The 27,576-nt window shown below is 30.9% G+C and overlaps 2 protein-coding genes, 1 long non-coding RNA gene and 1 pseudogene across 4 annotated transcripts; all 4 read right to left on the bottom strand.

Annotated features, from left to right (window-relative positions):
• Positions 1–1,652: 1,652 nt before the first annotated feature.
• LOC133318891 (uncharacterized) lies at positions 1,653–4,844 on the bottom strand. Its single transcript, XR_009752623.1, has 2 exons — positions 4,635–4,844; positions 1,653–3,313 (listed from the first exon to the last, which is right to left on the bottom strand). It is a non-coding gene; the product is annotated as an uncharacterized LOC133318891 (long non-coding RNA).
• Positions 4,845–6,847: 2,003 nt separating this feature from the next.
• LOC116776441 (cytochrome P450 9e2-like) lies at positions 6,848–10,670 on the bottom strand. Of its 2 annotated transcripts, none has more exons than XM_032669636.2 (11): positions 10,532–10,670; positions 9,399–9,598; positions 9,167–9,327; positions 8,944–9,081; positions 8,654–8,856; positions 8,418–8,553; positions 8,022–8,114; positions 7,715–7,936; positions 7,415–7,515; positions 7,162–7,330; positions 6,848–7,078 (listed from the first exon to the last, which is right to left on the bottom strand). In XM_032669636.2, the coding sequence occupies exons 2-11, from the start codon at positions 9,596–9,598 to the stop codon at positions 6,900–6,902; spliced, it is 1,602 nt and encodes a 533-aa protein (XP_032525527.2). In that variant the 5' UTR covers positions 10,532–10,670; the 3' UTR covers positions 6,848–6,899. The 2 variants fall into 2 exon arrangements, with proteins under 2 accessions (XP_032525527.2, XP_061377351.1); XM_061521367.1 differs by having other exon boundaries at positions 10,566–10,583.
• An 89-nt stretch (positions 10,671–10,759) lies between these two features.
• LOC133318866 (cytochrome P450 9e2-like) lies at positions 10,760–12,621 on the bottom strand (annotated as a pseudogene).
• A 1,129-nt stretch (positions 12,622–13,750) lies between these two features.
• LOC116776456 (probable cytochrome P450 9f2) lies at positions 13,751–19,682 on the bottom strand. The gene is made up of 11 exons (XM_032669658.2): positions 19,534–19,682; positions 18,143–18,345; positions 17,900–18,063; positions 17,687–17,824; positions 17,326–17,528; positions 15,868–16,003; positions 15,649–15,747; positions 15,240–15,461; positions 15,068–15,168; positions 14,800–14,968; positions 13,751–14,547 (listed from the first exon to the last, which is right to left on the bottom strand). Exons 2-11 carry the CDS (start codon positions 18,343–18,345, stop codon positions 14,384–14,386), a joined length of 1,599 nt encoding a protein of 532 aa, XP_032525549.1. The 5' UTR covers positions 19,534–19,682; the 3' UTR covers positions 13,751–14,383.
• Between the last annotated feature and the right edge of the window lie 7,894 nt (positions 19,683–27,576).

The raw sequence follows: 27,576 nt of genomic DNA, 5'->3' as shown, positions 1-27,576 counted from the left end.
GAATGAAAGATAGTGAAACGAACCGTTCTGATCTATCCACTTGCATATTCCTTATTTTTTCTAGAAATTTCAGAGAGATATCTTAATTAACCCTAAATTACGAGCGTTGGGACGTGTCAGCAATGACTAAGAGTTGCCGATATTTTAATAGTCATAAAGATCTTTTCGGGCAACTTTTTGTTACAAATGTTTCAATTTTATTCAGAGATCAGATTTATATAAACAGTTACAATGTTAATCTCAGTTGGCTTCAGTGGAATCATCATCAGATTAAAGATAATAAGGAATGAGTGGCTTTGTTTGATTCCACTTTTAATATGTGTCTATCTGTTTCAGACACTTTCATTGGTTTGCATGTTATCATATAAACATCATATACTATAATATTTGAAAAATGTTCACAGGACCTGTATTTTATTTACTGTATAGATGTCGATCAGACGTAGAACGGAGTAAATACTTTCTGGGTTTGTTATAATTCGTTGTACATAGAAGATGTATTGGATCTATTGGGTAGTCTTTAGTGGCAATGGTGAGAAATCACTGCCACTAAAGACTTTTAGGATATATAGTTATAATTTTTTTTACCATAAAAAAATGTGGTTTAAAACAAGTTAAAAGTACAATTTATTCCAACGTAAAATACATTAGTCAAAACAAGCAAATTTCGGTAAACAGTTTTTAATCATTTTATTGTCAGCAATTTTTGACAAAAAAAAATCATGTTTTTATAAATGGGTTTTATAGAAGAAGAAACATTCAGCCTCACTTCATATTATTAGCTTTGAGTATTTGTATGAAGTCTATCAAGAAGTAACAGAACATGTTTATATATTTATGTTACCTATGTTAAATATTTATATTTTTTTATTCTTAACTTACTTCCTACTCCTAGTGACATCTGTTTAAATAAGAAAACATTTTAATTTTAACTTCTCAACACTAGATCGCGGTAAACCTCGAACTAAAATTATAATAATCCCATAAAAATAGCATATCGCAATTATTAAATTGAATTATATAAATCATGGCAAGTTATTATATTTTTGTTAAAATGGCATAAATAATATATACAATTTTAATTAATCTGTATATTTTATTTCAAGGGCCATCTAGTGTCAAGTACTGCAACTATGATGAAAATTTTAAATCGTTAAAGAAGACCTAAGTACTAGGTTTTCGTTTGGGTAATGTAAAGATTCCACTTTTCACCAAGAGATGGCATAAAAAACTATATTTGTATAGTTTCATTTAGCAAGCCAAGTTTTATAGAGGTCCGCAAAAACTTCAAGAAACTAATTAGAGGTGTTTTTTTTATTGAAAATAAGATTATTAAATCTTATAAGCCGCCGGAGTGTTTAGATTTTAGACATCGTGTATGTCAAAGTGTTTAATACCGAAACTATACTAATTCTTTGTACCGCTGCCGGATATTCTGGCCGTTTTCTTAAAAAATAATTAATATTGGAGGTCCGAAATATTTATATACATACTTTTTTTCTGCAGGAAAATGTTTAACTAAATCCCCTTAAGGGTAAAATATCCAGTCGAATAAATTTCTTACATTTTTATTATTTTTATAGGCTTATTGACAGTTGAGTATTGGGTTACCGTACGTTACCGAATAAACTAAACTAAACGAAACAAACAAATCGAATTAATGTAAATGTTATTTACTTATTATATTTTAATACTAATTAAATTTATTATTTTATACATATAGCAGATCCGCTTATGATGTTATTATTAGACCACTTTTCAGTGAGATTGAAATGTTGACGGAAATATTCCATTATAAAACGATTTAACAGCTGAAGTACTCAAATCTTCTTACTTTACTGGAAATAGATAAAACCTTTGAAGTGCACCAGAGACGAGCCACTTGAGATAAAACGATAAAATGTAAGTCAATTTTAAAGCCTATTTTTAATGTACTAATTTCCTGGTAAATGCTATCATGAGCCAAACAAGCAATAGTTTAGTTCCCTCACAATTGCAGTTAATATTTGAATTTTTAACGAAGGTCAACAAACAACTCTGTTAAGCTTTGTTAATATATTTGATAAACTGTTTTAACTATTTTTTCTTCATATTCTTAATTCTGATAAATACTGTATTTCCATAGATATAATCTCGCCTTTTGTAATTTTATATTTTCGTTAAACTTGATGCCTGTAATCAGGAATCAAGTCCACAAATTGGCAAATTCGATATAGTTTTGATTATATCCAAAAGTGATTTACTCAGGTAAGGAGAAGAATACAGCTTTTATGAGGTAATTTTGAAACGCTCATTGAAAACATATTTTCCTTTCGGTAATTGCAACGATATAACAAATGCCCCTTTACCGTTTCAGACATAGTCTTAATTGAAATAATCGGATCTTAATTTTTTTCGTGACTGAATCAAGTTATTATAAGATGTAACTTTTATAATAAAACAAGGTATTGTATAATCTTTCTGAGGTTGCTTCAGTGACTCATATTTTCAACGTCTTCCGAGAGTGTAAGTTCGATTAAAGACGACGGACGATTGTCTTACATTTGGCTACGTGTACTTGTGCGTTCTACTAAGACTAGTACACTTTAAGACTCTTGACAGCGTCGCAAAATCAAGGAAATTATAATTACTGCAAGAGTATGTTAATTACGTATAGTGGAATATTTGAAAGGTGTCTCTCCTAAGGATTTTGAAAAATTACATTGTGTCCAAAAGAATGAAATGGTAACCTTAGATGAAGGTATTATGTTTTTATATATAAGTATGTTGTGATTTTATAATTATTTTTTGACATTTTTTGTAGTTTTAAATACTTTTAAATATTTATTATATAGATATATTTTTATGGAATTATCCACTTTAATCCGTGGTGAGGTGATTGTATTTAAACTATAGCCTTCCACGACAAATGGACTTCCTAGATAAATATAGGGTATTAACAAACAAGAAAATAAATATATCAACAAGTCTATGAACAGGTTATAAGATAACTAATAGAAGTCTAGGACATTCTGTTACGAACTTTGGTGTTTGAAAGTTTTTCTTTTATGTTAGTTTCAAACGAAACCCTAATAATTTATTGAAGATAGTTTTGTTTTGGGCTGCCGTCTTAAGGAAAGAGGTCATCATATAGTTGTGCAAAGACCTAGTTGTGTGCCTTGTGCCTTCTTTGTCGCCATGCAAGTGTCTCGACGTCGGTCCATAAATTTCCATAACCTTGAGTTTACACCTCGTAGTCAGGTTAAATGAAAGCTATGCTCTGCTTGTAAATCGGTCGGATCGTTCGATGTTGTAGGTATGTTGGTGTTCCTCTCTAAGGACAAAAGATTGACTTTGAGAGTTTATACCGTAAGCGTCTCCCTTAAATACAAAAATCCGAAACGAGATTATTTAGCATAAACCGCTGGCAAGTGACAGCGCGGACAAGAAAGTTGAGGTGACTATGGAGAGAACCGATGGACGTTGTTGTTTTTTTCAATTTTGTGATTTACTTTTGTTTCAAATTCAACAGACGAAGTCTGATGACTTGTTTATGGCGCAGTATGATGTGATGTCATTGAAAGTCTCATTCGGCGATATAGATCTTTGTTAAAAAAATTAATATAACGAATTTACTAATTTAGTAAGCCACAGGAAACTCAATAACAACGAAAAGGTTGAACAATGTTGAAGGTTTCTAATTTTCATTTAAATGAGTGATTCCTTACTGTCGCCTTCCTTAAATGTGTACTGAGTCTATTCCAATATTGAACTAAATTTAAATATCCGTCGTTTAAGGTGAGTGTTTATCTTTTGCCAATAAATCTCAAAGATGAAAAAGATTTGCATAACAAATATAAAACAAAATATGCCTAATAAGTTTACTATTTATAATTACAATTAGTAGTTTTTACAATACTTATTAAAATTTTTGAACATTAAGAATGATTAGTAGACGTGACGTATATAAAAGGCACATTTTATTATTACGATGTTGTAATTATTGATTTTTGAAGATTTTATCTTAAATCTAGCTGTCGCATATTGTTGTTTTTGTAGTTATTTTTAACAACATGTATTTGATTCGGCCAAATAAATTAACATTTTTTCCAAAATAAAATGTATATTCTGTTCACTCAGAAATTACATTAATACAATTTAATATTTAAACTGGCCATTTGACTTTATATAAAATAACAGGTTGTGTTTAACTTAGATTAGAAAATATAATACCCCAGATAAATTAGTCAAGTTCTCTGATTTTATTTAATCGAAAAATATCTTTAATTATCGAGCTTTCATTTGGATCACCTTCGAGCCTTCACCTGAAGCAGTCTAATAATTTGTTATAAATCATATTTATAAGTGAGCGAGGCCAACAAAAAGACGAGTATCCATTGAGGCAAATTGATCGGCGATCGCTGATGTTAGGCTGGTGCCTCAGTAGTTTAAGACTCTAAATCTTATCTATACTAATGATTAAAATTTCAGTCTCGTCTGTCCGTGATCGCGGTTACTGCAAAGTAACCCAAACCGTCGAAAGTATGTATTTTTCAAAATAATAAAATAATGCATAATAATCCAAAAATATTAGTTTTATTTGTTTGTAATTTTTAGTTTATGTTTTAAGTAATATTTAAAGGTACCTCTCTCACCTCAAAGACCGGCAACATACTTGTATTTCCCAAGTTTGTGTTGCAAATGTCAATGGTCGACGCTGACAACTCATCGTCTTATAGACGGTCTGATCGTTTGTCCTCTATGACACATAAAGAAGCCTTTTCACTAAACGCTTATAAAAACTAAATACAAAAAAATCTTGTTTTAAATTTTTGCGTCTCTGTCTCTTTAATTATTTGTTTTGGTCAATGCTTGACCTTTCACTGCCAGATAAGCAATGTCAGAAGTTTTGTTTTGCCATTATTATTTATATTTTGATTACAAATAGTAAATCTTGCTCGTAGCTAGTTATAATTACAAACACTTAAGCTAGAAAAAAGTTGTACCTGTATGTAGTTAGATTTCATAATCATAGCAATTGTATATAATAACGCTAGCAATTAAAACTATTTATAATACAAAATAATCTATTTACATGATATCATATTTTTCTGTTTACATATAACCCGACTCACTGTCAGACGAAACATTATCTTCGAAAAAAATTGCTTTAAAATAAATAAAATAAAAGATAAGCATAATATTTTGCCACCGAGTTTACTGCAGAGCCGCAGTCAGCGACACGCGGCACGTGAATGCTTTGTAATAAGCAATAATTATTAAAATAAACACTTTAATTCATAATTTTATCGGTGGTAGAGCCTAGCTGTGGTCAAATAACTACAGCTCGAACATGGGGTGACTCGACCGAGGAAGTTCCACCCTGTCACAGAAGATCGGCGTGAAATAGTCTTATACGGCTGCATCTTGTCCGACGAGTGAGAGAGTCGGTTGCCCTTTCGCTGTTACCACCTTTCCATTTTCCTCAACAAACACGATTGGCACCGCATCCAGAGCAAAGATATTGCGGATGTCCACGGGTGACGGTGACTACTGGCCATAACTCAACTCGTTTGCCTCCCTACACATAAAAAAAATAAAAACGATCCTTTTAAAAACGATCTTATTCGTTTAATATTGAGAGTGTACTGAGACATTAATAAATGAAGCTGAGTGATATCCAATTTAATATTGCTCTCAGCTCTTTCTATAAAATCCATGATCTTGTTATCTGATTTCGACGAGATGAAAAAGTTTGCTAAGCAGTTCATTATAATCTTTGGTAGCATGCTTGTTTCACAGATGAGCATTTGAGAGCCATTCTACTATTTTCAACTACAAATATGAAAGATAACATACAAGAAATAGCCCGCTAAATGTAACTTGAGACAACACTTTAAAATTTGTTTAAAATCAAAATACCTATTTCGGTAGTTGGTAGTTTTCATTTCTTTGTTTTTCTCTTATTTTTCTAGCTACAAACTCCAAACATATAAATGTAATGTAAATATTATGAGTTTCAATTAAATTCCGTGTCTTTTAACAAGTTTTAATAACATTTTATTTCCTTTGGAATATGAATTATTCGAAGCTGTATAAGGATTCTAAGCTGTAGGGTTAATATCTTGACCGAGCCCCTCTTTTAGTTTATTTCGGCACCTTGAGGCCCCTGTCTGCCAAAATGATGTTTATTGTAGTTAATCTTGACATTTTGATTGTGAAATAGTTTAATGAGAAAATGAAATAAAAAGCACAAAGCTGAATATGTGAACGAAATAATATTAAACGTATTTTATGTGTTAAAAACCTTAGGATATCCAAGATAATGGCGTGTACACATTTAAATGAAACTAAGTTAGTTCAATAACTTTTATGCAACCGTGTTTACGGGCACACAAGCTGAAAGTGTCTGAGTGTAGCGTGTTTCCGTGTTTTATTTCTTTGTGCTCTTTTCATCTTAATAAACATTTATAAAATCAGGTCTACTTAAAGCTGACGAATGTTTTTTACCTCTCTCTTTATATTATATACTTAAATACATTAGTGTAAAATATATACAATTACTAACAAATACTGTATATTCAGCAAGCCCAGTTCGAAGTGTTATTCTATCGTAGTATTACTTTGAGAGGCAATTAAATGATAATATTGAGATTTCTTTATGCTATCAATTTCCACAATAACTATAAACGATCTAATGTGTTTATGTTTACAACGTAATTAAGTGGTCAGGTAAATATGACTCAAACCTATATATTTTGCTAGTAATAAATTAATATTATTATTTTATTTGAACACAAAGTATTTTATCAAATTCTGGCTTCCCACTGTACGACCATATACTGCACCGAAATAATTTAGGATGAAAGAAGGTAGAAAAATAATAGCTTATGTTATTTTAAAATAATCATCGCGTAAATTCACAATATTAAATTATAACGTGATCTGAATTTCAGCGCATGTCCGCCCTCAAGTTGAAGATGGAAAGAGCTCTTGTTCAATCTTGCTGGAATACATGTCTTTTTGGTTGGTGACAAATCAAAATTAAGAAGAATCTGATACACTAAAAGCTTTAGCTCGCAGAGAGCGAAGCGCGAACCTGAAAATAGAATATAATGTTAGCAATTATCATATTTATTTAAAAAAAATTAGCAGTTGGTAGATTGTCCTATAATTTCTTACCGATGCAGTTTCTTGGTCCAAGTCCGAAAGGCATGTAGGCAATGGGATGGATTAGATGTCGATTTTCTTTAGAGAACCGTTCAGGGTCGAACTTATTAGGATTAGGAAAGAATTGTGGATCACGATGAATGCACCAAGTTGGAATATGTAGTGATTCACCTTTGCGGAGCTGAAAGTAAACGTGATAAAATACATTAGGGCCCAATTTCAAAGATTCACAAGGATTAGCTTCATAAATTACAGTTAAACTTACAATAAAATCTTCCTTAGCTTCACCGTTAGGTTTCCCCATGTTATAGTCTTTAACGCACATCCTTTCTATGAGTATGGTAGGTACCCACAACCTCAATACTTCTAGAAATACAAGTAACACAATTGAAAATTAAAAAGCGACAGGTGCTGTTGTTTGAAAGTGACTAAGAGAAATATCTGTTTATAGAGTTATTTGTGAAGGAATACAAAATAGCAAGAGTCTTAATCGCATTAATATTGTCTAAATCCAGGACATGTTATTTAGCTTACAACAAATTTTCTAACATACAGATTTCAGTACCTGAGATAACCATATCCAAATAAGTTAATGTTTGTATAGAATGTAGGTCTATCTTGCCACCATATTTCTCATTGTGTTCCTTTATCTCACGCGCAAGCCTCTCTTTCACGTCAGGATGCAGTGCTAGTTCAGTAAGTGTAAAGGTCATCGCCGTTGAAACTACTTCGAAGGCTGCGATGAAGAATAGAACTGCCTGGGCGATGAGGTCGGTGTCCGACCAACCTGTGACAAGTATGTGTTTAAATACGTCACATATTAAAGTATAAAGAAGTAAATTGATGAGAAATTGCTACATATGATGACTAACTTTTATGTTTATTGTTCTTTCCTACTTCGGATTCTTCCACCGTAGCAAAGCCATCGTCAGCGTTAATCACATCTTTTTCATGATGCAGTCTGCCTACGAATAAGAAAAATATTATATTATATATAAAATTCTCTTCAGCCTCACAACAAAATAAACAAAACATAAGCGAAAACAATGTATATAATTAATATAATTGGGTACCTAGATTTATTGCGGACAATACCTTACGTTGTAATTTATAGACTCTATCTTACACATTATAGATAAATTACTAACCAAACAAATTTTGTTTTACAAATATTTTAGTATAATTTAAGAATCTTTTATTTAATTGTTTAGAGCAGGTTTTCCTTTAATATTAAAGTTGATGTTAGTTTCTCCTTATAATAAGTATACCTTTCTTGGCTTCCATTAGTAAGTGAATCATATCCGGTCGCATAATGTTGTGGGTCTCCCTTTCCTTCATGGTGCTTAAAACAAGATCGATGAAAAAGTTTCTTGTTTTTGTCGAGAGCAATTCCAGTTTAAAGAACTAAAATGTATATATTACTTTTTAGATAAAACGGATCTTTCATAATATATTTTGATTTCTAATTCTTTTATGTATCAAAAAAAAATTCAACGAAACTTACCTTTCCAAGGAAAGGTGCTGCGGAGTACAATTGGAACAAAATGACATCTCTAGTTTTGAACGTGCTAGCTATTTTTCCAATTTTATAGAAGTCGTTGTCAACATTAGTATGTGAGTCCACTTTTATGCCAAAAGCGCAAGAAGCGATCACATCATTTGTATAGCGTGTTGTTAAGTCCTTGCAGTCGATTTCAATCCATTCACCTAGTTAGTGTACAAAAATTAAATATTTTTTCGGGCATTGTATTGATGTTAATAAAAAAAAACTATTTTAACGTTAGTGACACTAACTTCCTGAATTTTTAATTTTATTTTTCACTGCTTGTATCATCATCTCTCCCACTTCTTCCATAAACGGCACCATCTGTTTGATCTTGGAGCTCGTGAAAGCCGGACTCAGGGTCGACCTCATGTCTTTCCATTCTTGACCTACATTATATAAAACATAGGAGGATTGAAGGACTATTATTTAATAAGATTGAGGATACAAGCTTCACCGTATATATTTTATTACCTTTCAAAGAGAATAAATTTCTTGAAAACAACGGGTCTACTTCAACAGAGAAGCCGCTTCTATCCAGAAAATGTTCAAAATCTTTAACCGTTATTTTTTTTATTAATTCAATGTCTGTTACAAACAGACAGGGTTTGATGAATTCGAATCGTCCAATGAACCTAAAAACTTGTTAAAATGATTCGAAGCACAACTCAAATCGTTTCTTATTGCTTATTATCAATGTAGGCACCTTTCTTCTGGAAATTCTTTATACATTGAATTCATTGTATCAGTAAAATGTTCCAGTCGAAGGGTCACTCTCCACATATTGCCAAATAAAGGGAACGGTGTCTGTTGTTTGACACCATATTTAGTAAATCTTGAGTACACCTGACGATAGTACAACACTGCGGCCACAAATAAAACGACAATCCATATTTCAAGAATCATCTAAAAAAACAGATTAGTACCTATTATAATTAAATATTACCTTGTGTTTTTTGTAGTGCAAAATGTTATTGAAGATAAATACTATTTTTTTGGTTGGAAACTCATTAAATGTTGGCAACTTCTTTAAATATGATTTTGGCGTTGAACCTTTTATCTATTCAACATTATACAACATAATAACATCTGCAGCGTTGCGAAGTTAAGATTATCAAGGTCATTAACACGTAAAATATTTATTCTGCATTGGTTGTTTACACGAATAATGACGAGTCTTGGAATTTATCAAGACACAAATAAATGACCTCGAGACAATAGTGTCTATAGGATCGATCGAAACAGGAGGAATTAAATATTCCTACTATAAAATATACAAAGTTTCAAAATTATACTTTTTAATAATACAGTATTGAAAAAAAAAATTTTTTTTTTTATCAAATACAGTATTTCAGAGATCAGTGAAATCAACACAAGCACAATTGCGTTCTATTTGATGACCGGTTACTGTTATCACTGATTGGAGAATTACTTGACACTCATATGAAATATATACATGGATTTAAAGATATTATTTTTTAGTGTCCTGTCACAGATGACGGACACTGTAAAGGTGGAAATATAATAATAAAATAACACTCAGTACAAACAATGAAATACATACATACCTGTAATCTGAGAACACGTATCCGATTTCGAATGCTCATTGAAATAGAAATTTAATTTAAATTATGAATACTATGACACATTGTGGTAAAAATAATGGTATATTTTTTTGGTGATTAACAAACAATACCAAATACGAGAGTATAAATTATTTTTCTTTATTGGGATCAAATATTTTAAATAATAATTCTTCTAGCAAAGTACAATTACTGCGGTATTAAAATCGAACAATCGTATAATAAGGATATATTTTTTTGCTGTTAATATACTTACTATATTGGATATAATATTATATAACAGCACTAACTTTTTATTAGATAGGTATGCGATCAATCTAAGTCACGTACTATCACTTTGCAACTCTGTAACATACAGATGCTACATGTCAACGGTAAACAATGTTGTTAGCTCGGTATCGTCTATTATATGTAGACGATACTAAGTTCGTTATATTGTAGGGTCATAAAAATATAGAAATATCACCTCGATATTAGTGCGCTCAGTAGACTATGGTCTTCGAGAAAAAACATATCAGATTTCATAGAAGAATTATTTAGGTAAATTATTTGGTATGGACTAACGTTTGTACATAAAATACGAAACAAACTAAAAAGTATTGTGTCATGATATCCTCAACAAAGAAAAAAAAATATCTTCATCAATGTGAAAAATAAGAGAAAAACATCTATTAATAACACAATTATCTGTTGAAATCTTATGGGCTGAAGAGGCTAGGTCCGGTCAAATTACTGCAGCTCGGACGTGGGCTGGCTCAACCGGGGAAGTTCCACTCTCTCACAGAAGACCGGCGTGAAGTAGTCTCAAATTTCTACGTTACGTCTGATGAGTTAGAGATCCGGTTTCCCTTTCCGTTTTCCAAACCTTTCCTCTCCCTCTTCCCCATAATCTTTTTTCTTTTTCATATTCTTTTTTCTATGAATAGTTATTTGTTCAAGCAATTATTTAAATTATTATAAACCGTACCTTTCGGATTCTTAATATTTTTTTTGACCGCTCTAATCATCATCTCTCCCACTTCTTCCATAAACGGTACCATCTGCTTGATCTTGGAGCTCGTGGAAGCCGGACTTAGGGTCAACCTCATGTCTTTCCATTCTTGACCTTAAAGTACGACATTATTGGAGTAATTTTTTGACGACGGTAAATCTTGTAGTGTAACAAAATGTTTTATGTACCTTTTAAGGAGAATAAGTTTCTTGCAAAAACTGGCTCGACTTTATCATCAACGAAGCCCCGATGATCCAGAAACTATTCGAAGTCCTTGATAGTTACTTTCTTTATCAATTCTAAATCTCTAATTAAAACACCAGGTTTTGAAAATTCAAACCGGTCGATGAACTTATTTTTAAAAAAGAGGTTATTAAATTTAAATATTTTGGGCATCAAAGATGCCGATATTGAGAAAGAAAGGAGGGCGTTGTTGGTGAGAGTGAATATGCGCGCTCCTCGACTAGCGTGAAATTACATTGTTTAGAGCCCACTGTACAAGTCTTTATTTGTGTCTAACCAGTGGGTCAGGTATTCACAAAAACTTTATAACGCTCTTCGGGTTCAATATAATAACGCATTTAGTAGTGCGCCAGGGATGTTCGCGACGGCGCGGGTTAATTGTTTCTTCGCTACTATGTGGTGCTTTAATACGAAGACTACGAGGCAGCACCAACAGCGTCTTAAGTATGATATGTAATAGGCTTACTTAAATCATGGCTGCTCCATCTCTAGAGGGATGATGTAGCAATAACAATATTAATATAGTTCTATAAGTTTTTTAAATGTTACTTACAAATTTTTGAGTCTAGGTTACTTGATTTTTGATTGTATAAATAAAAAATATAATAAATTACTTTTCGTAAATGGTGTTAACTATGTAATTATCTTTTGTTCTGAAAACTATTTACATACTGAGTCATTATATTCACCAAAATATTCCATGCGTAAAATAGTTTGTATTATATTTTCTATACAAGGCATTATTTTCATGTGCTTCACTCCAAATTTTGCAAATATCTTATAGACTTGTGACAGCTGCAGGATCAACGAGCCATATTAAGAATACAGTCATTTTTAATAATAAAAATTTTTGTAGTCCGGGATTTCATAAATAATTGTCCTTTCATCTTGTTGATTTTAAAACACAGGAGATTTTGTTATTCACGATCTAAATATTCTGAAATTTTCTTAGGTGGTAGAGCCGAGCTGTGATCAAGTCACTACAGCTCGAACATGTGCTGGTTCGATCGGAGAAGTACCACCCTCTCACGGAAGATCGGCGTAAAGTAGCCTTTAGTCCGATGAATGAGAGAGCCGGTCGCCCTTTCGTCGTTGCCACTCTTTCCTGCCATTTCCTTACCCCTCCCTTTTCCTCAACAATCAAGGTTGGAAACGCATCCACAGTATTTATGTTGCGGATGTCCATTAAGTAGGCCGTCTGCTCGTTTGCCACCTTTCACATACAAAAAAATGCGTGATACTGTATCTAACGCTACAGTGTATTTTATAAAATTTTGATTGAAGACATACTTTTGATGTTTATTTTAGAAAGTAGCTTATATAGCACAAGACGATCAATGTGACTTCTAAGAAATCTTTATATTAATACTAGTTACACAACTAACTTATACTGTGCCTAAATATTGAATTTAGTTGACAAAACATATACAAGAAACCGATAGAAGAAACGCACTCATATTTAAATTAAAGTAATAAACATTGATTGTGATCTCATAGACAGAGTCTGTCGACCTTGAAGTCATTTAAAACTACTTCATAAATACGTCGAAGTTTGAATTAAATGTTTGTTGAAAAATATTAGAATCGATAAATGTTATTTTACTTGGAAACGGAGATAACGCGACAGAAAAAGGATATCAGTGTGGAATAAAATATTATATAACAGATTTTACTTATATTATTTTTATCTTTAGATAGAAATTTAGATAACGTTTTTTTTTAGAGTATGCGCATATTTTTTTTATTAGTCAGTAATCTGTTCCAAATTTACATATAATCGATTGTTAATAAATGTCATTAAAACATTTTTAAGAAACAGTAACCGGAGCAACTTCGAATTAAAACTCATGAGCGATGCCGTGTTTTTGACTATTTCATTGATTATTGTTTTGTTGTTTTTATAAACTCAGAGTTATAGTACAGAACAGGTTATCTTGTCAGGAGCATATAATTACAAAATATTTTTATAATTTTATGATAGGCAATATATACAAACATATTTTGATCAGAAAACAGTTTTCAAGAATTTCGTTGAAATGGATATTGTCTTTGTGTTTGCAATAATATATCTTCACCGACAGCAATAAAACAATAAAGTGGGGTTTGAGCGTCAAAATATTAATAAGGTGTGCAAAACATAAGAATGTAATAGAAAATAACAGAATACACAAAAGAGTAGAAAACATGTAATACCCCTTACAGATAAGTTAAATGTCCTCAGTAAACAAATAAAACAATATGTTGTTATAAAGTGACAATTTTTTTTATTTATTTTTGCATTTAATTTCAGGGCATGTTTTGTCTTTTCGCTGTTTTACTTTACTTTTACTATAATTAATGATTAATTTTCGAAGCGGTTTTAACCCATATAGCATTAATCCTTATCCAATTATATACTTTAAATACATTGTTGCTTTAATAAAGATCTATATGGCTTTTTACAGAATGTGATTAATATTATACACCCGTGCGAGGCCGGGGCAGGTCGCTATTTAAAAACAAACAAGAGATGTGATAACCTCTATTAGATGAAATAATTTGAAAAAATTGGCAAATAACTTATTTACAGTTGAACAGAAACCAAAAAAATAGTAAGCATGTGCTTAAGACATCAACGTGATTTACCAACCTTTATTAAAATTAAAATGCTTGTAAAACATGCTCTTTATTTAAAAAATAAATAATAACACAAATTTATATATTTATAATTATGTCAAAATAGACTAAAATTGATAAAAAATTGTTTGACTTATCTTGTTCAGGGAAATTTCTCAACTCTGCTGAATTTTTTTTAACTGCTCTGAAGTGTTCTTTACTTTATAATACACTTCGCAGAAAAGTTTATTTCAAATACAAACGTATATATGTTATTTTTTAACGTAATTTAAATAAAAGTCCATGTCCTTCCTTAAGGCGAAGATTTAAATTACCAGTACTCAACTTCGCCGGAATGCAAGTCTTCTCGGCTGGCGATATCTCGAAGTTTAAAATAATCTGATAGGTGAGTACCTTCACTTCGCAGAGCGCGAATCGTGAACCTGCATTTTTGAATGAATAAATGTATAAGATATTTATATCTATAACTATCAGGTAAAACAGCGATGAAAACAATATGGCATATAAATATTTTGGAATATAGAAACACATACAGGGTACAAAAAGTTTTCATTTTATGGGATCTTGAACTTAGCTTACTGGGGTTTCTTACTAGCAGTTAAGAAAATGGAATATGATATTACAGATATTTAAAATTCAAACATACTGAACTAAATATGTATGTTTGTCTTTACCGATACAATTCCTGGGACCATATCCAAACGGCATATAAGTCATTAAATCAATAAGGTGTCTATTTTCTTCAGAAAAGCGTTCAGGATCAAATTTATTAGGATTTTGGAAATATTGTGGATCACGATGTATGCTCATTACTGGAACTCCTACCAGCTCTCCTTTACGAACCTTAAATCAAGCAAAATATATAAATTAATTATATTTGCTCGGTTTATTGTCGGCCTGTAGCTGGATCTCATTACATCTTCTTAATATTTTCTTACTTACAATAAAGTCTTCAGTGGCTTTACTGTTCGGTTTTCCCAAGTTGTAGTCTTTGTTACATACTCTGTCCAAGACGATGGCGGGTGGCCACAGTCTTAAAACTTCTGTAAATGATATAAAGGTAAAATTCCTAGTATATTAAAAAATATCCTTCGACTTTTATACCGAGGCCAACCTGAGACCACCATATCCAAATAAGTCAAGTTCTGAATGGAATTGAAGTCCAATTTTCCTCCAAATTTAGCATTATGTTCCTTAATCTCCTGAAAAAGTTTGTCCTGTACGTCTGGGTTCACGGCTAGCTCATAAAGCGTGAAAGATGCCACAGTAGATATGGTTTCAAATGCAGTTATGAAGAACATTACTGCTTGAGCGATCAAGTCGCTATCAGACCACACTGTAATTAGAAAATTCAATCAAGTGCTCAGTAAAATAAGACGCAAGTCGTATTTGAAAAGTAATAGGCCTTTAATGCTTCTATTCTAGACAGAGTTTCAGAACTATCATCCGTTTTAACAAAAATAATATTTAAATTGAGGTTGGTTTCCATTTTGTCAACATTATTTGCAGAAAAAAATTCTTACCTCTAGTAACAGGTTTTTGGCCTAAGTCTGATTCTTCAACTGTGGAAAATCCAACATTGGAGTCAGCTTTTCCATTAGCGACATCGTATGTCAGTTTACCTGTTGAAAACATAGTTATCTCAATTTGATTTATATTTAATTTTCACAATGTTTACAAAAAAAAAAAATATTTGTAAATGTGAAATAAAATGTAAAAAATACTATATTATATAGCTGTACCTTTCTTAGCTTCCATCAGCAGATGAATCATGTCTGGTCTAATGATTTTTTTGTCTTCCCTTTCCTTCATTGTATCTTGTACTAGATCCACAAAAAAATCTGTTGTTTCTCTTGAGAAGAGTTTTAGTTTAAAAAGCTGCAACCATATTATTACCCTAAAGAATTGTTTGTAAATAATAATAAAGGAGAACTAAAAGTCAATATTAAAATATTTTAAGGGGAATAATTGTATGAACTGGAAATCTATTAAAACTGGTCCTTTATTTTCTGTAAATTTTTGAAACACCTTTATTTTTATAAATTTAATAGAAATTGTACTTAGTCCGCACAAAAAGTTTTATTTGTATTATTTATATTAATAAAAAAATCTAAAACAGGAGTAGTATATTTCAGGCCCTATTACGTCAGCTATTTGACTTTGAGGGCCCGGACAGAGTTCAGCCAGATGAAACAAATAACTCAACTAACAAATAGACAAATAAACATGGAAAGAGATAGAAAGATATATTATGTATCATCTTTATATCCCTCCGGATTTAGTAAAAAGTGGTAATAATGATCCAACAAAAAGGTAATCAAATTGTATTTTTAGATATAGATAAAGTATACCTCAACATTTGATTGGTTTGCTTTTGCATATGCGTAAGCAAACCAAAACAAACGCAACTTCATCTTCACTATAGGTTACACCTATAGAATGCAATTATACACATATACTTGTTTAGTTTTAATTTATACTTTTAGAGACAAAGTATGGTCTTTTTTTGCGTACGAACTGCTTTCATCGGACTGTCTGACTTCTGCCGTAATACGTGGTGGTAGAATATAACTTTAGAACATTATTAGAAATCGTACAATGAACGATCTGAATGAAATTTATTTCTTAATTGTGTATGTAAAAATAATTAATTGTTTTTCCCGCTTCCATCGTATCATCGAAATGGCTGACCTAATTAGGTGTCATTGAGCTTGAAATCAGGTAGTTTCAAGTTTCGATTAAACAAAATCAAAATATTTATAAAATTGAAAGAGCGGTATCGTAACAAAAATGTACTTAAATTTGGAAAAACTCCTGGTGACTACCTGCCAGAAAAAGTTTTGAAGAGGTTAGCAAGAATAATCACATTAGCAGACTTTTTTTTGTAGGTGTTATGTCTACTCTTACATTAGCTTAGTGAAAAACGATGATTTCAAATAACAGATAAATAACAAATTTTAGACGTTAGTCACTTAGTGTCTGTGGTCAATAGTATCATATTATATTTCAAGTAACATTATCTTTCTAATAATTGAGGTCAGGTTCCAAATATTATATCATTACAAACTTTTTATAAAATTCAGTTTTTTATCGAACCCAAGACAAAGGTTTTTGTTTTTCAAATGGTGTATCACTTAATTACTTTTGATTTATATCGTTTTTGCGATGATTATTAAATTTTTTGTTTAGTTTTAACTCACCCTAGCAACAAAAGGTAAAGCAGAATTCATAAAGAAGAGGAGCATTTGCTTAAACTTAAAAGTCGAGGCTTTTTTGCCCATCTCATAGAATTCATTATCTTCTGTAGTATGGGAGTCCACTTTGAGTCCGAAGGCGCAGGAAGCGATCACATCGTTAGAATATCTAGAGGTCAGGTCTTTCACGTCGATTTCAATCTGTCCGACTGTTAAAGCATTTATAAAAAAAAAATATTGGTTCTTGCAATACTGAGGACTGATTCAATCTTTTTTGTTTGAGGGTTTGAAAAAAATATATATTTTAGGTGTATATTTATCACTATGAATAAAATTGTTTAATGATTTATATCATTATAAAGCGTACCTTTAGAATTCTCAATATTTTTCTTGACTGCTCTAACCATCATCTCTCCCACTTCTTCCATAAATGGCACCATCTGCTTGATCTTGGAGCTCGTGAAAGCCGGACTCAATGTCGACCTCATGTCTTTCCATTCTTGACCTTAGAGTACGACATTATTGGAGTAATTTTTTGACGACGGTAATTTTTTTTACGGTTAGAGAATGTTTTATGTACCTTTTAAGGAGAATAAGTTTCTTGCAAAAAGTGGCTCGACTTTATCATCAACGAAGCCTCGATGATCTAGAAAGTGTTCGAAGTCCTTGACAGTTACTTTCTTTATCAATTCCAAATCTCTAATTAAAACACCAGGTTTTGAAAATTCAAACCGGCCGATGAACCTGTGTTTAGAAACGAGATCATTAAAATAAGTATTGTCAATATTAGTAACTATATATTTATACGTTTAAAATGGCGAACCTTTCTTCTGGAAAGTTCTTATACATTGAGTCAATATTTTCGGCGAAATGTTCCATGCCAAGTGTAATCTTCAACATATTGCCAAAAAAAGGAACAATATTATTCTGCTTAACTCCAAACTTGGAGAATCTCGAGTATATCTGGCGGTAGTATAGTGCCAGGGCAGCCACCAGAACGACGACCCATAATAGAAATACTATCATCTTAAACAATAAGTGTAATTTGTATTCGTGTGTATTAGGAAATTTTCTTCTGTAACTGAAGTCTATGAACTGTAAATCACGATCTATATTCAATAGCGGAGCTATAATAATGTTCAAGTGTATTTTATAAAATTTTTACAACATTTTCACTGAAGACAACCAAAAACCTTGTGAAACCGTGTTGTACTAATTAATCATATATTTCGATTATAAAAAACTTTGTCTGAAGAAAAATAACAGGTAAGAAAATTTTGATGTTTATTTTGGAGCGTAACTTACGTAGAGACGATCAATGTGACTTCCAATAAACCTTTATATTAATACTAGTTACACAACTAACTTATACTGTGCCTAAATATTGAATTTAGTTTACAAAACATAAACAAGAAACCGATAGAAGAAACGCACTCATATTTAAATTAAAGTAATAAACGTTGATTGTGATCTCATAGACAGAGTCTGTCGACCTTGAAGTCATTTAAAACTACTTCATAAATACGTCGAAGTTTGAATTAAATGTTTGTTGAAAAATATTAGAATCGATAAATGTTATTTTATTTATTTCTTGGCATAAATCAACAGAAAAAGAGAAATAGCTATGAATACGATTCTTTTATAATTACATTTCGTTAGAGTTATTTTTATCTTTAGATAGTAATTTATTATAACATTAATTTTTTTTTGTGTTTGAAGCATATGAGTGATGTTTTTATTATGTGTTAATCTTTTCAAAATCCAGTTTAAGCAACAGTGAACTGAGTAACTTTGAATAATTAAATTGAGTTTAAAATGATGCCGTTATTTCGAGTATTTAATTGATTATCGCTTTGTTTCAGAAAAGTTCAAAGTTGTAATAAATAATGGGTTATCGTGTTCCAATCGGAACACAAGATAAGCATATAGTTTTTTTGGAGTTTAAAGACTGGCAGTTTATCTAAATTCAATTAAATTATTAGAAAACATTTTCAAACGATCACTATTAGGGGAACATCCTTGGATCTGTAATTGTCTTTACTAAATGCATTAAACATCGAAGTAAATAATATAGCGGGCTAAGAGTTGTGAAATATGTGAAATTTTGATAAAAATATTTTCCACAAGAAGATAAATATAAAAAATAATGTATTTAAAATAATTTACAAGAATCATAATTAAGTATAAAAAAATATTAGACTAATTGGTAAATACCTTATGTTCGTTGTGTATAATACCGGACCACTATAAGACACTACTTTTATTCGTTTGGTTTCAAAGCGCGTGCTGTCACTTCGGTGTTCCGACATAAACAAACGTCGTCTGACTTTTGAAGGATAATTATATCCTATCTACATCAGGATGTAACTTTATATATAATCTTTTGTTATTTTTGTACTAGAGTATTGTTTTATCAAATCACTTGTTCATTTCACGGGTAGCAAAGACTCGATAATCTTATTGATAAGTAGCGTGTGCATCGATTGCATATACGAGTAATGTGTTTTTCTCCCTCTTGTAAATAAATATTTGCAATTATGACCTGTGTGTAGTTTCATTAAGAGAAGGTCAGAAGGTTTATTTAAAATTTGTTGTAAATAACATAATTGTTACTAGACGCCAACTCATAACGATATCTGTTATCTTGTAAAATAATTGGAGAATCAAGTTTGAAACAGAGTTTTGATTTCAAATATGGATTAATTTAAGTAATTCCGTAGACAAACGGAACTTTACACGTGTCTTGAAGTATTTGTTTGTTATTATGAACTACGTTTCCTCAAGTGCTGTTAAGTGTTATAGAATGGATACTTGTTGGTTTTAGAAAATTAGTTTTAAATATATTTAGACGTGCCTTTCATCTCAACAATAGATAAAGATTTAAAAAAATCCTAAGATAAAAGTGTATTATTGAATTTTTTTAAATTCTTATAATGAGTTTAATGCCGAACAGTTATAAAAAATATATACATTTTCATATTACTTGGCTTATTTTGGTCTCATTGAAAATTAAAATGCTTAAGAACAATAGACTTGTGAATTTATAATTAATGATTAGGAGCTAAAGCTGTTGTTTTAAAACGATGCATACGAAACCTCGTCCTTACCACATGTAGTCTTGAAACCACGTCATTACCACAAATTAATAATAATACATTTCTATTAAGATATTTTTAATGAGCTGTGATCGGTGAAGTCAAAGTTGCTGGTTGTTACTTGATATGAGTAAGTTTTATGTAAATAAAACATTGGCCATTTCTAACTATTGCGTAATAAAAGATAAAGGAAAGATATTATGTCTACGTCTTTAGTTGTGATCAGTGAAGTCAAAGTTGCCGGTTGTTACTTGATATGAGTAAGGATTCTGTAAATAAAACATTGGTTATTTTTAACTATTGCGTAATAAAAGATAAAAGAAAAATATTACGTCTATGTCTTTTAGTTTGTATGTGCGCTTTTATAGAGGATAAAATAAACCTTCGAATGTTTTATTTCTACTGATGAACCTTTTTTAATGTTCCTAATCAAACGTGATATTTATAATGTTCATAAGTATATAAACAAAATTATGATTTTATATAATCATTGAGGTTATTCCAGTTGCACAAATAAAAATAAAAAAAGAATGATATAAAATAAACAAGATATTTGGCATCACTATCAGGTGAAGTTACTCAAAAGAAATTGCAGAAATTCATATTCTTTTCAGTCCCTTCACTACATTTTCATAAAAAGATACTTTTCATATCAAATCTAAGTTCAAAGGTCAAATTTTTTATCTTTCTTTTAATTCGATCAAATTAGGTATTCGAGGTTACAAAAACGCGTGTTTCACGATTTCAGTAAAATGTTAAGTTTTAACATAAAATTAGTAAAAACAAAAATTATAGATCAGATAATTATCTACTAAGAAGTCTATATATACACTTTTGTTCTTATATACTACCGTTTCAACTTATAACGGTTCAAGAAGTTGACAGAACTGTCACCGTCATACTATTCACACGTTTCCTCACCACTTTTACAGTAGCAGTAAAGTTGAAACTGGCTCTTATGTATTGTCAACCGAGTTCCTAACTCAGTCATTTGGGTCCAGCTGATAACTAAAACACATAGCTACCCGAAAAGGATATTGATTTGCTGAGATAGAAGGAGAACAAGCTCACTGCGCTTGTTTTCTTTTCGGGTATTTTTAATAAAACAAGCTCCTGGAAACTTAACAAGTAGTTATGTTGGGAGTTTCATACTTAGAGAAGAAAGCGCTTCCGTTGTGATAAGTTGCTGTGGAGTTAATTTACTCTTTTTAAAAATTTCGGCACATTGAACTAAATCTTGGTTTGTCGACATTGTTTTGTTGTTTAAACCGGTGAACATGTAAACTTACTCCTATTACTGAATGATCGAACTCCAATCTACAAAACCCCGGTTTTTGCTCTAAATTGGATAAATTTGGGTTTCTAAGATAAATCAGGTATCCAACCCTAGCCACGCAGACAGTTTAATAGGAGACAGATGTTGCTCAAGGTTACACTGATTTTAAAATGAGGGAGTGAGTTCCTTATTAAATGACATTCTCTTGCTTAAAATATTTTATATGACTGTAGACCCCGAGTATCTTTTTTTCCCAGATACCCTACGGAGAGGTACATTCTAGACTTCATTCATGACGTTATTTAAAACAACCTTATCAATTTTCAGTCTGGCTCGAATTTTTGTTTCCTAATTCCCATTTTTCTGTCTCATTCGACTGGAATATTTTTCTTTTTTCATGTTCTACTTTCAGACTGTATAAAAACTAAGGATTACATAAAATTTTGTAACATAAATAAAATGTTGGAAAAACATTTCCAAAATAAAGGTCATTACCCTATAATCTTGATTTCGAATAGTTCCTTATTTGTAAATCCGATAAGGTAAAGTACCGGCTAAGTTCAATATTATTTTGATAAGACGATTATTTTATATACGCTAATAACATTTTAAAGATATAGCAGTTTTCCACGAAACGAGATTTGCTATTTCTATACAGCTCCCATATTAATATCACTTTAACAAAGAATATGTTGTGTATAACTATTAAATTTATTAATATTTAATCTATTTATATTGAATATAACTATTTCAGATTAAAATAGATTAAAATTTAACGATTATTCTAGTAAATAAACTAGTTAAATAATACGAAATTCCAAGATCGTGAAGAGAATCTCTAGATAAATTTATTGTAGTATTAAAAGAAATATTTATGTAATAACAAACGGGTCTGTCTCTACATACAACCTTAGAATTTATTTCACTTTATATTTTTCAACTTTAAATGAAAATGAAGCATTTGCTTAGTATTCCATATTATCAAATAACATGATATACACAATATGAGTGCAGATAAAACAGGAAAACTGCGACAAAAACATGCCTTCAGAATAGGAAGCAGCCTTGAAGAGATACTCCAGCGACATATAAGATGTTATGTAAAAAAATGTAATTGCTAAACAAAAATAATCTGTATATAATGAGATCTAAGACTTTTGCGAGTTTTATTCATTTAAATAAAACTAATATATTTCGGAAATACTACGCGGATTTTATTATTTTAAAACTACATAATCCCGACGTTTCGGTTACTTTTCAGCAACCGTGATCACGGGCAGACGAGATATGAATGTCTGTCAGTCGGTCCTTGTTATTTATCATCTACCGCCATTGATTTCTTAATTTTCTGGCATACTGCTCTGGATGGCGGCAGAATTGCGCTTACGGTGTCAGGAGGTCCTGCGGTGTGGTCACGGACATGGGATTTTATATTTTTAAGGAGGGGGTCCCAGGTGTTGGATCGATTCCAGCCATCTTCTCTATTGAAATTTGGATGTTTTTTAATTTCAATAGCCTCGCGGATTAACCTCGGTATGTAATTATCTTCACGAGCGAGGATTTGTGGTTTGTCAAACCACAAATTATAAATACACATACGTAATGTACTTTGCAAACAAAAAACAATAAATATTTTAAAAATATAACGGCCGTTTGCTTAGTAGGATAAATAAGCATTTTTTTTGCGGAAGAACAAATAAATTGTCACACGTCGAAAAAAATAATTTCTTCTTGTTTCTTTGTGCTGTTTCAGATCAATATTAAAAAAAATATGTTTTTATGACAAAAATATAATTTAAATTATGTTCTATTTCCAGAAACGCATCTAATATTAATTATAATAAAAAACTGATTAACGGATAAAATGATAATTTTTTTTACAGATTATTTACAAGTATAATTTACAAAGATTAATTAATTAAAAAATATCCATATCTATGTATATTAAACGTAATATGAACATATTCCGTATATTATTATTGAAGATGTCAAGTGAAGTGACATAAATATATTCTACTCTTCACACGATGTAAAGAAATCATAGAGATTTAGGAACGCAGTTTTGTACACAAATATTAAATATTTATTTAAGAAGAGTATTGGGAATCTCACAGCTGTAAGTTTTACCATAACAATTCGAATTATTAACTATTAGGTTGATTTGTCTGAAACCAAACATCGCAATTAATAAACGGGCATTATCTGTAATGTGATCAATGAGAATTTATCAGTAATCGATTTGATAGTAACATAATTATACAGTTTAGATTGGGCTAAATTGACTAATTTTAACACAACTGATTGGAATTAACTGATAAAAATACTACTACAAAAGAAAATGGTTATTAACCATAACTTTAAAAATAGCAACTTATTATTTGGTACACCAGGTAGTTTATTTTTTGACAATTATAAACGAAGGTCTTTAAATAATTACTAAAAATATAATTTATGTAAGCCATATTTGAGTAACGAAATATTTTTATGATACTTGAAACGGCTTCTATGATGTACTGTTATAATATTCTTGACACAAATAAATGTAGTTTTTTTTTTGGTAATCAGTTTAACAGCCTCTAGTTAATGTATGTATAGAAGGTCAGAACCATCTTTTTTCTTTACGAGTGTGAACGGACTGGCACATTATGAATTTGAACCATTTGAAACTTAGATGCTATAGATGAGCTGCTCCATAAATGAGAACGGATTCAGAATTTATGTATCCTTTATATTATCGGCTTGTGTAAACACCATAATATTTCTGAATTCATCCGTCATGAGTTAAAGTTGGTCCCATTAGTTATGTATTGGTATATAATTGTATGTTTGCTTATTTATGTGTATCTCATTTATCTTTTGTGCATCGCATTTCTTTTATATAATTATATATATTAAACTAAAGACAGACGGTGCAACGATGTAAGAAAGGGACACACACCGTGTGCACATGTGTACATTGCTGTGGCTTGAGTACCATCCGGACCACTATTTTGTGTATGTCAAGAGTACGCAGAGTTCGCAGTACCAGTAGTGATACGGACTTCTGTCACAGAGAAATCAGAGTTTCAACCTGTTTTTAATAGAATGTTCAGGCAATTTTATATATGGTCGTCCTCAACCGTCACCCTTGTAGCTTTCTCTGGCAGCTGGCAAAGACTTAACAACATGTTAAATAGACTAAAACGGCATTTAAATCGCCCAAAAACACCATCTGTATTGAGGGTTACCAAATTTGGGACACATTAGTAGTCTATAAGGATATCATGTTTTGTTTTATTTTCTTTAATAAATTTAACAAAAATCTTATAAGTCGCTCCTGTTAACATAATTGTGAACTATTCCGACTTGCTTTTGGTTGTTACTAATGAAAACAACAGGATATGTCATTTTTTTTTAAATAAAAACCTTCATATTTAACAAGTATTTTATTTAAACTAATAATATAATATACTGATACAATAAAATTATAACACAATAGACCAAGCTCCAATATTAAGTCATTTCACACATCCAATTCTTAATTCTTTTTGATTTATATTAAAACTGAGTTACGGTGTCTAGGGTCACCACTTCGAATTGATGAATTGCTTTAACAGGCCCCAAACCACCCCCAATACGGGCAGGAAGGGAAGCCGGGGAGTTTTAGTGGGGGTTCCCAGGGCCAACACCATCAGGTACGGGGCGACCCCCACACTGTCAAGCCAGGGCAGTGGGCAGTCTGTAAGCGGATTTCTCCCAGAAAAAAAATAATAAAAAAAGGGCCACGACTTAATTAAGCCAAAATAGTTTTTTATCTTCACTGAATTGTTCTAATTATTATAATAGGATTAGCAGACTTAAAGATAAAATCAAAAACAAATTCATATATATTTTAATGTGTACAGCAGTCTGAGTCTCCCTCAAGGTAAAATTTAAAGATACAGTAGGTACTCAACTTCAACGGAATGCAAGTTTTTTCGGTTGGCGATATCTCGAAGTTTAGAATAATCTGATAGATGAGTACTTTTAACTCACAAAGCGCGAATCGGGGTCCTGGAGTTTTGTATTATTGTATGAGCACGTGAATTGTAACTTTTACTTTCAGTTAAAACAAGGATATGAAAATATATTAAGTTTAATATTTTAGTTCTAGGATTGTTTAATTCAACAAAGTGGTCACGTTAATACGTAGAATAGAATTTGAATAAAGTAAAAAAAAATTATAAATTATGTAAACTGAATAAATACGTAGTCTTTACCGATACAATTTCGAGGTCCATAACAGAACGGCATGAAAGCCATTATGTCAATAAGGTGTCGATTGTGTGCAGAAAAGCGTTCGGGATCAAACTTATTGGGATTATGGAAATATCTTTGTTCACGATGTATGCTTATTACGGATCTCCTTCAAGGTCTCCTTTACAAACTTGAATATAATAACTATATTAAGTCTACAATGCTTAATTCTGCATTTATATTTAGAATGATCTAGCAATATAGTATATCTTCACTTTTTTTCTCTTACTAACAATGTAATCTTCAGTGGCTTAATTGTTTGTTTTTCCCAAATTGTAGTCTTTTCTGCATACTCTGTCCAAGGTGATTACGGCTGGCCATATCCTTATAACTTCTGTATATAACGGAAAAGTAAAAAACACAATACATCAAATTGAAATTCTTGGAATGAGAATAATAACAGATACAAAACCTGAGACCATGATATACAAATAAGTCAAGTTTTGAACGGAAGTAAAGTGCAAATATCTGCCAAATTTAGCATTATGTTCTTTAATTTTTTGAAGAAGTTTGTCCTGTAGGACTGGGTTCACGGCTAGCTCGTACAGTGTGTAAGTTGCCACAGTAGATATGGTTTTTAATGCTGCTTTGAAGAACATTATAATCTTTGGGCGATTAAGTCGTTATCAGACCAAACTATAATAGCCAAATTGAATCAAGTACGTTAGACGGTCATCAGAATTAGAAATCAATAACGTTTGAATGTTTGTTATACTGAGATAATTTCAGTCTTATTAACAGTAATAGTTTAAATTTAAGTCGTTTTACCAGAATTGCAAAAAAAAAAGTTATTTACTTTTAGTAATCTTTTTTTTCCTAAGTCCGATTCTTGATCCTACCTGTACCTGTTCACAGCACGGTAATCTCATTTTCATTTAACTTTAATATGATATAATGCAAAAGGTAATTAATTAATTCTAAAATTAAATTATATTATAGTTGTGATACTCTCCTTACTTATAGAGAATGAATAAATGTAAACTAAAAAAGTAACATAACAAAACCACTATTCACTGTACCTTTCTAAACTTCTGTCAATAGATGAATTATATAGGGTTTAATGATTTTGTTTGGTTCCCTTTCTTTCATTGTGTTGATTGTGTTGTCAAAGTTGATGTTTTATTTGTAAAAGCTTTTAAATTATAAACCTGAAAAGTATATTTATCTTTAAAATCAGTTATCTTTATAATTGGTTTATCTTTAAAATCTGACACAAAAATTAAAACTTGACAAAATACATTGTGACATTTATTATAACACATTTTACACGGCGGTTCGATTACTTTACAGACACAGTGGTCATAGGCAGATAGACTCACGGAAATCAAAATATGTCATATCATTAAAAACCAAGTTTTAGAATATCTGAACGATATCATAGGAACGAAGAACAATTTCTAACCAACATACTGCTTTCAAAAAAAATTAACCATAAGAACTCGGTTTTTCATGATCATTGCTCTGTATATTCTTTCTCTTTACATTATTCATATTATTTCTCTAAAAATATTGAAAATTACAAAGAAATTGTTACTATTTTATGGGAAATATGAAGATTTATTTTCTGTGCACGCAATTGAGTTTTTTTTCCTGGAAATTTAGAAAGTATTA

Source organism: Danaus plexippus, chromosome 8 (assembly GCF_018135715.1).
Source record: "Danaus plexippus chromosome 8, MEX_DaPlex, whole genome shotgun sequence".
In the NCBI taxonomy this organism is placed as follows: domain Eukaryota; kingdom Metazoa; phylum Arthropoda; class Insecta; order Lepidoptera; family Nymphalidae; genus Danaus; species Danaus plexippus.
The sequence above is the reverse complement of the archived record's forward strand: the minus strand, read 5'-3'. Positions and strand labels throughout refer to the sequence as shown.

What these genes read in the sequence shown, in the direction of transcription:
- LOC116776441 (XM_032669636.2), bottom strand. Translation starts at nt 9,598, where the DNA reads ATGATTCTTGAAATATGGATTGTCGTTTTATTTGTGGCCGCAGTGTTG. An exon ending in AAAGAATTTCCAGAAGAAAG is followed by an intron (nt 9,328 to 9,398) that starts GTGCCTACATTG and finishes ACAAGTTTTTAG; the next exon opens with GTTCATTGGACGATTCGAAT. An exon ending in TTTGGATATGGTTATCTCAG is followed by an intron (nt 7,516 to 7,714) that starts GTACTGAAATCT and finishes TTGTATTTCTAG; the next exon opens with AAGTATTGAGGTTGTGGGTA.
- LOC116776456 (XM_032669658.2), bottom strand. Translation starts at nt 18,345, where the DNA reads ATGATAGTATTTCTATTATGGGTCGTCGTTCTGGTGGCTGCCCTGGCA. An exon ending in AAGAACTTTCCAGAAGAAAG is followed by an intron (nt 18,064 to 18,142) that starts GTTCGCCATTTT and finishes TTCTAAACACAG; the next exon opens with GTTCATCGGCCGGTTTGAAT. An exon ending in GCTGATGGAAGCTAAGAAAG is followed by an intron (nt 15,748 to 15,867) that starts GTACAGCTATAT and finishes TGTTTTCAACAG; the next exon opens with GTAAACTGACATACGATGTC.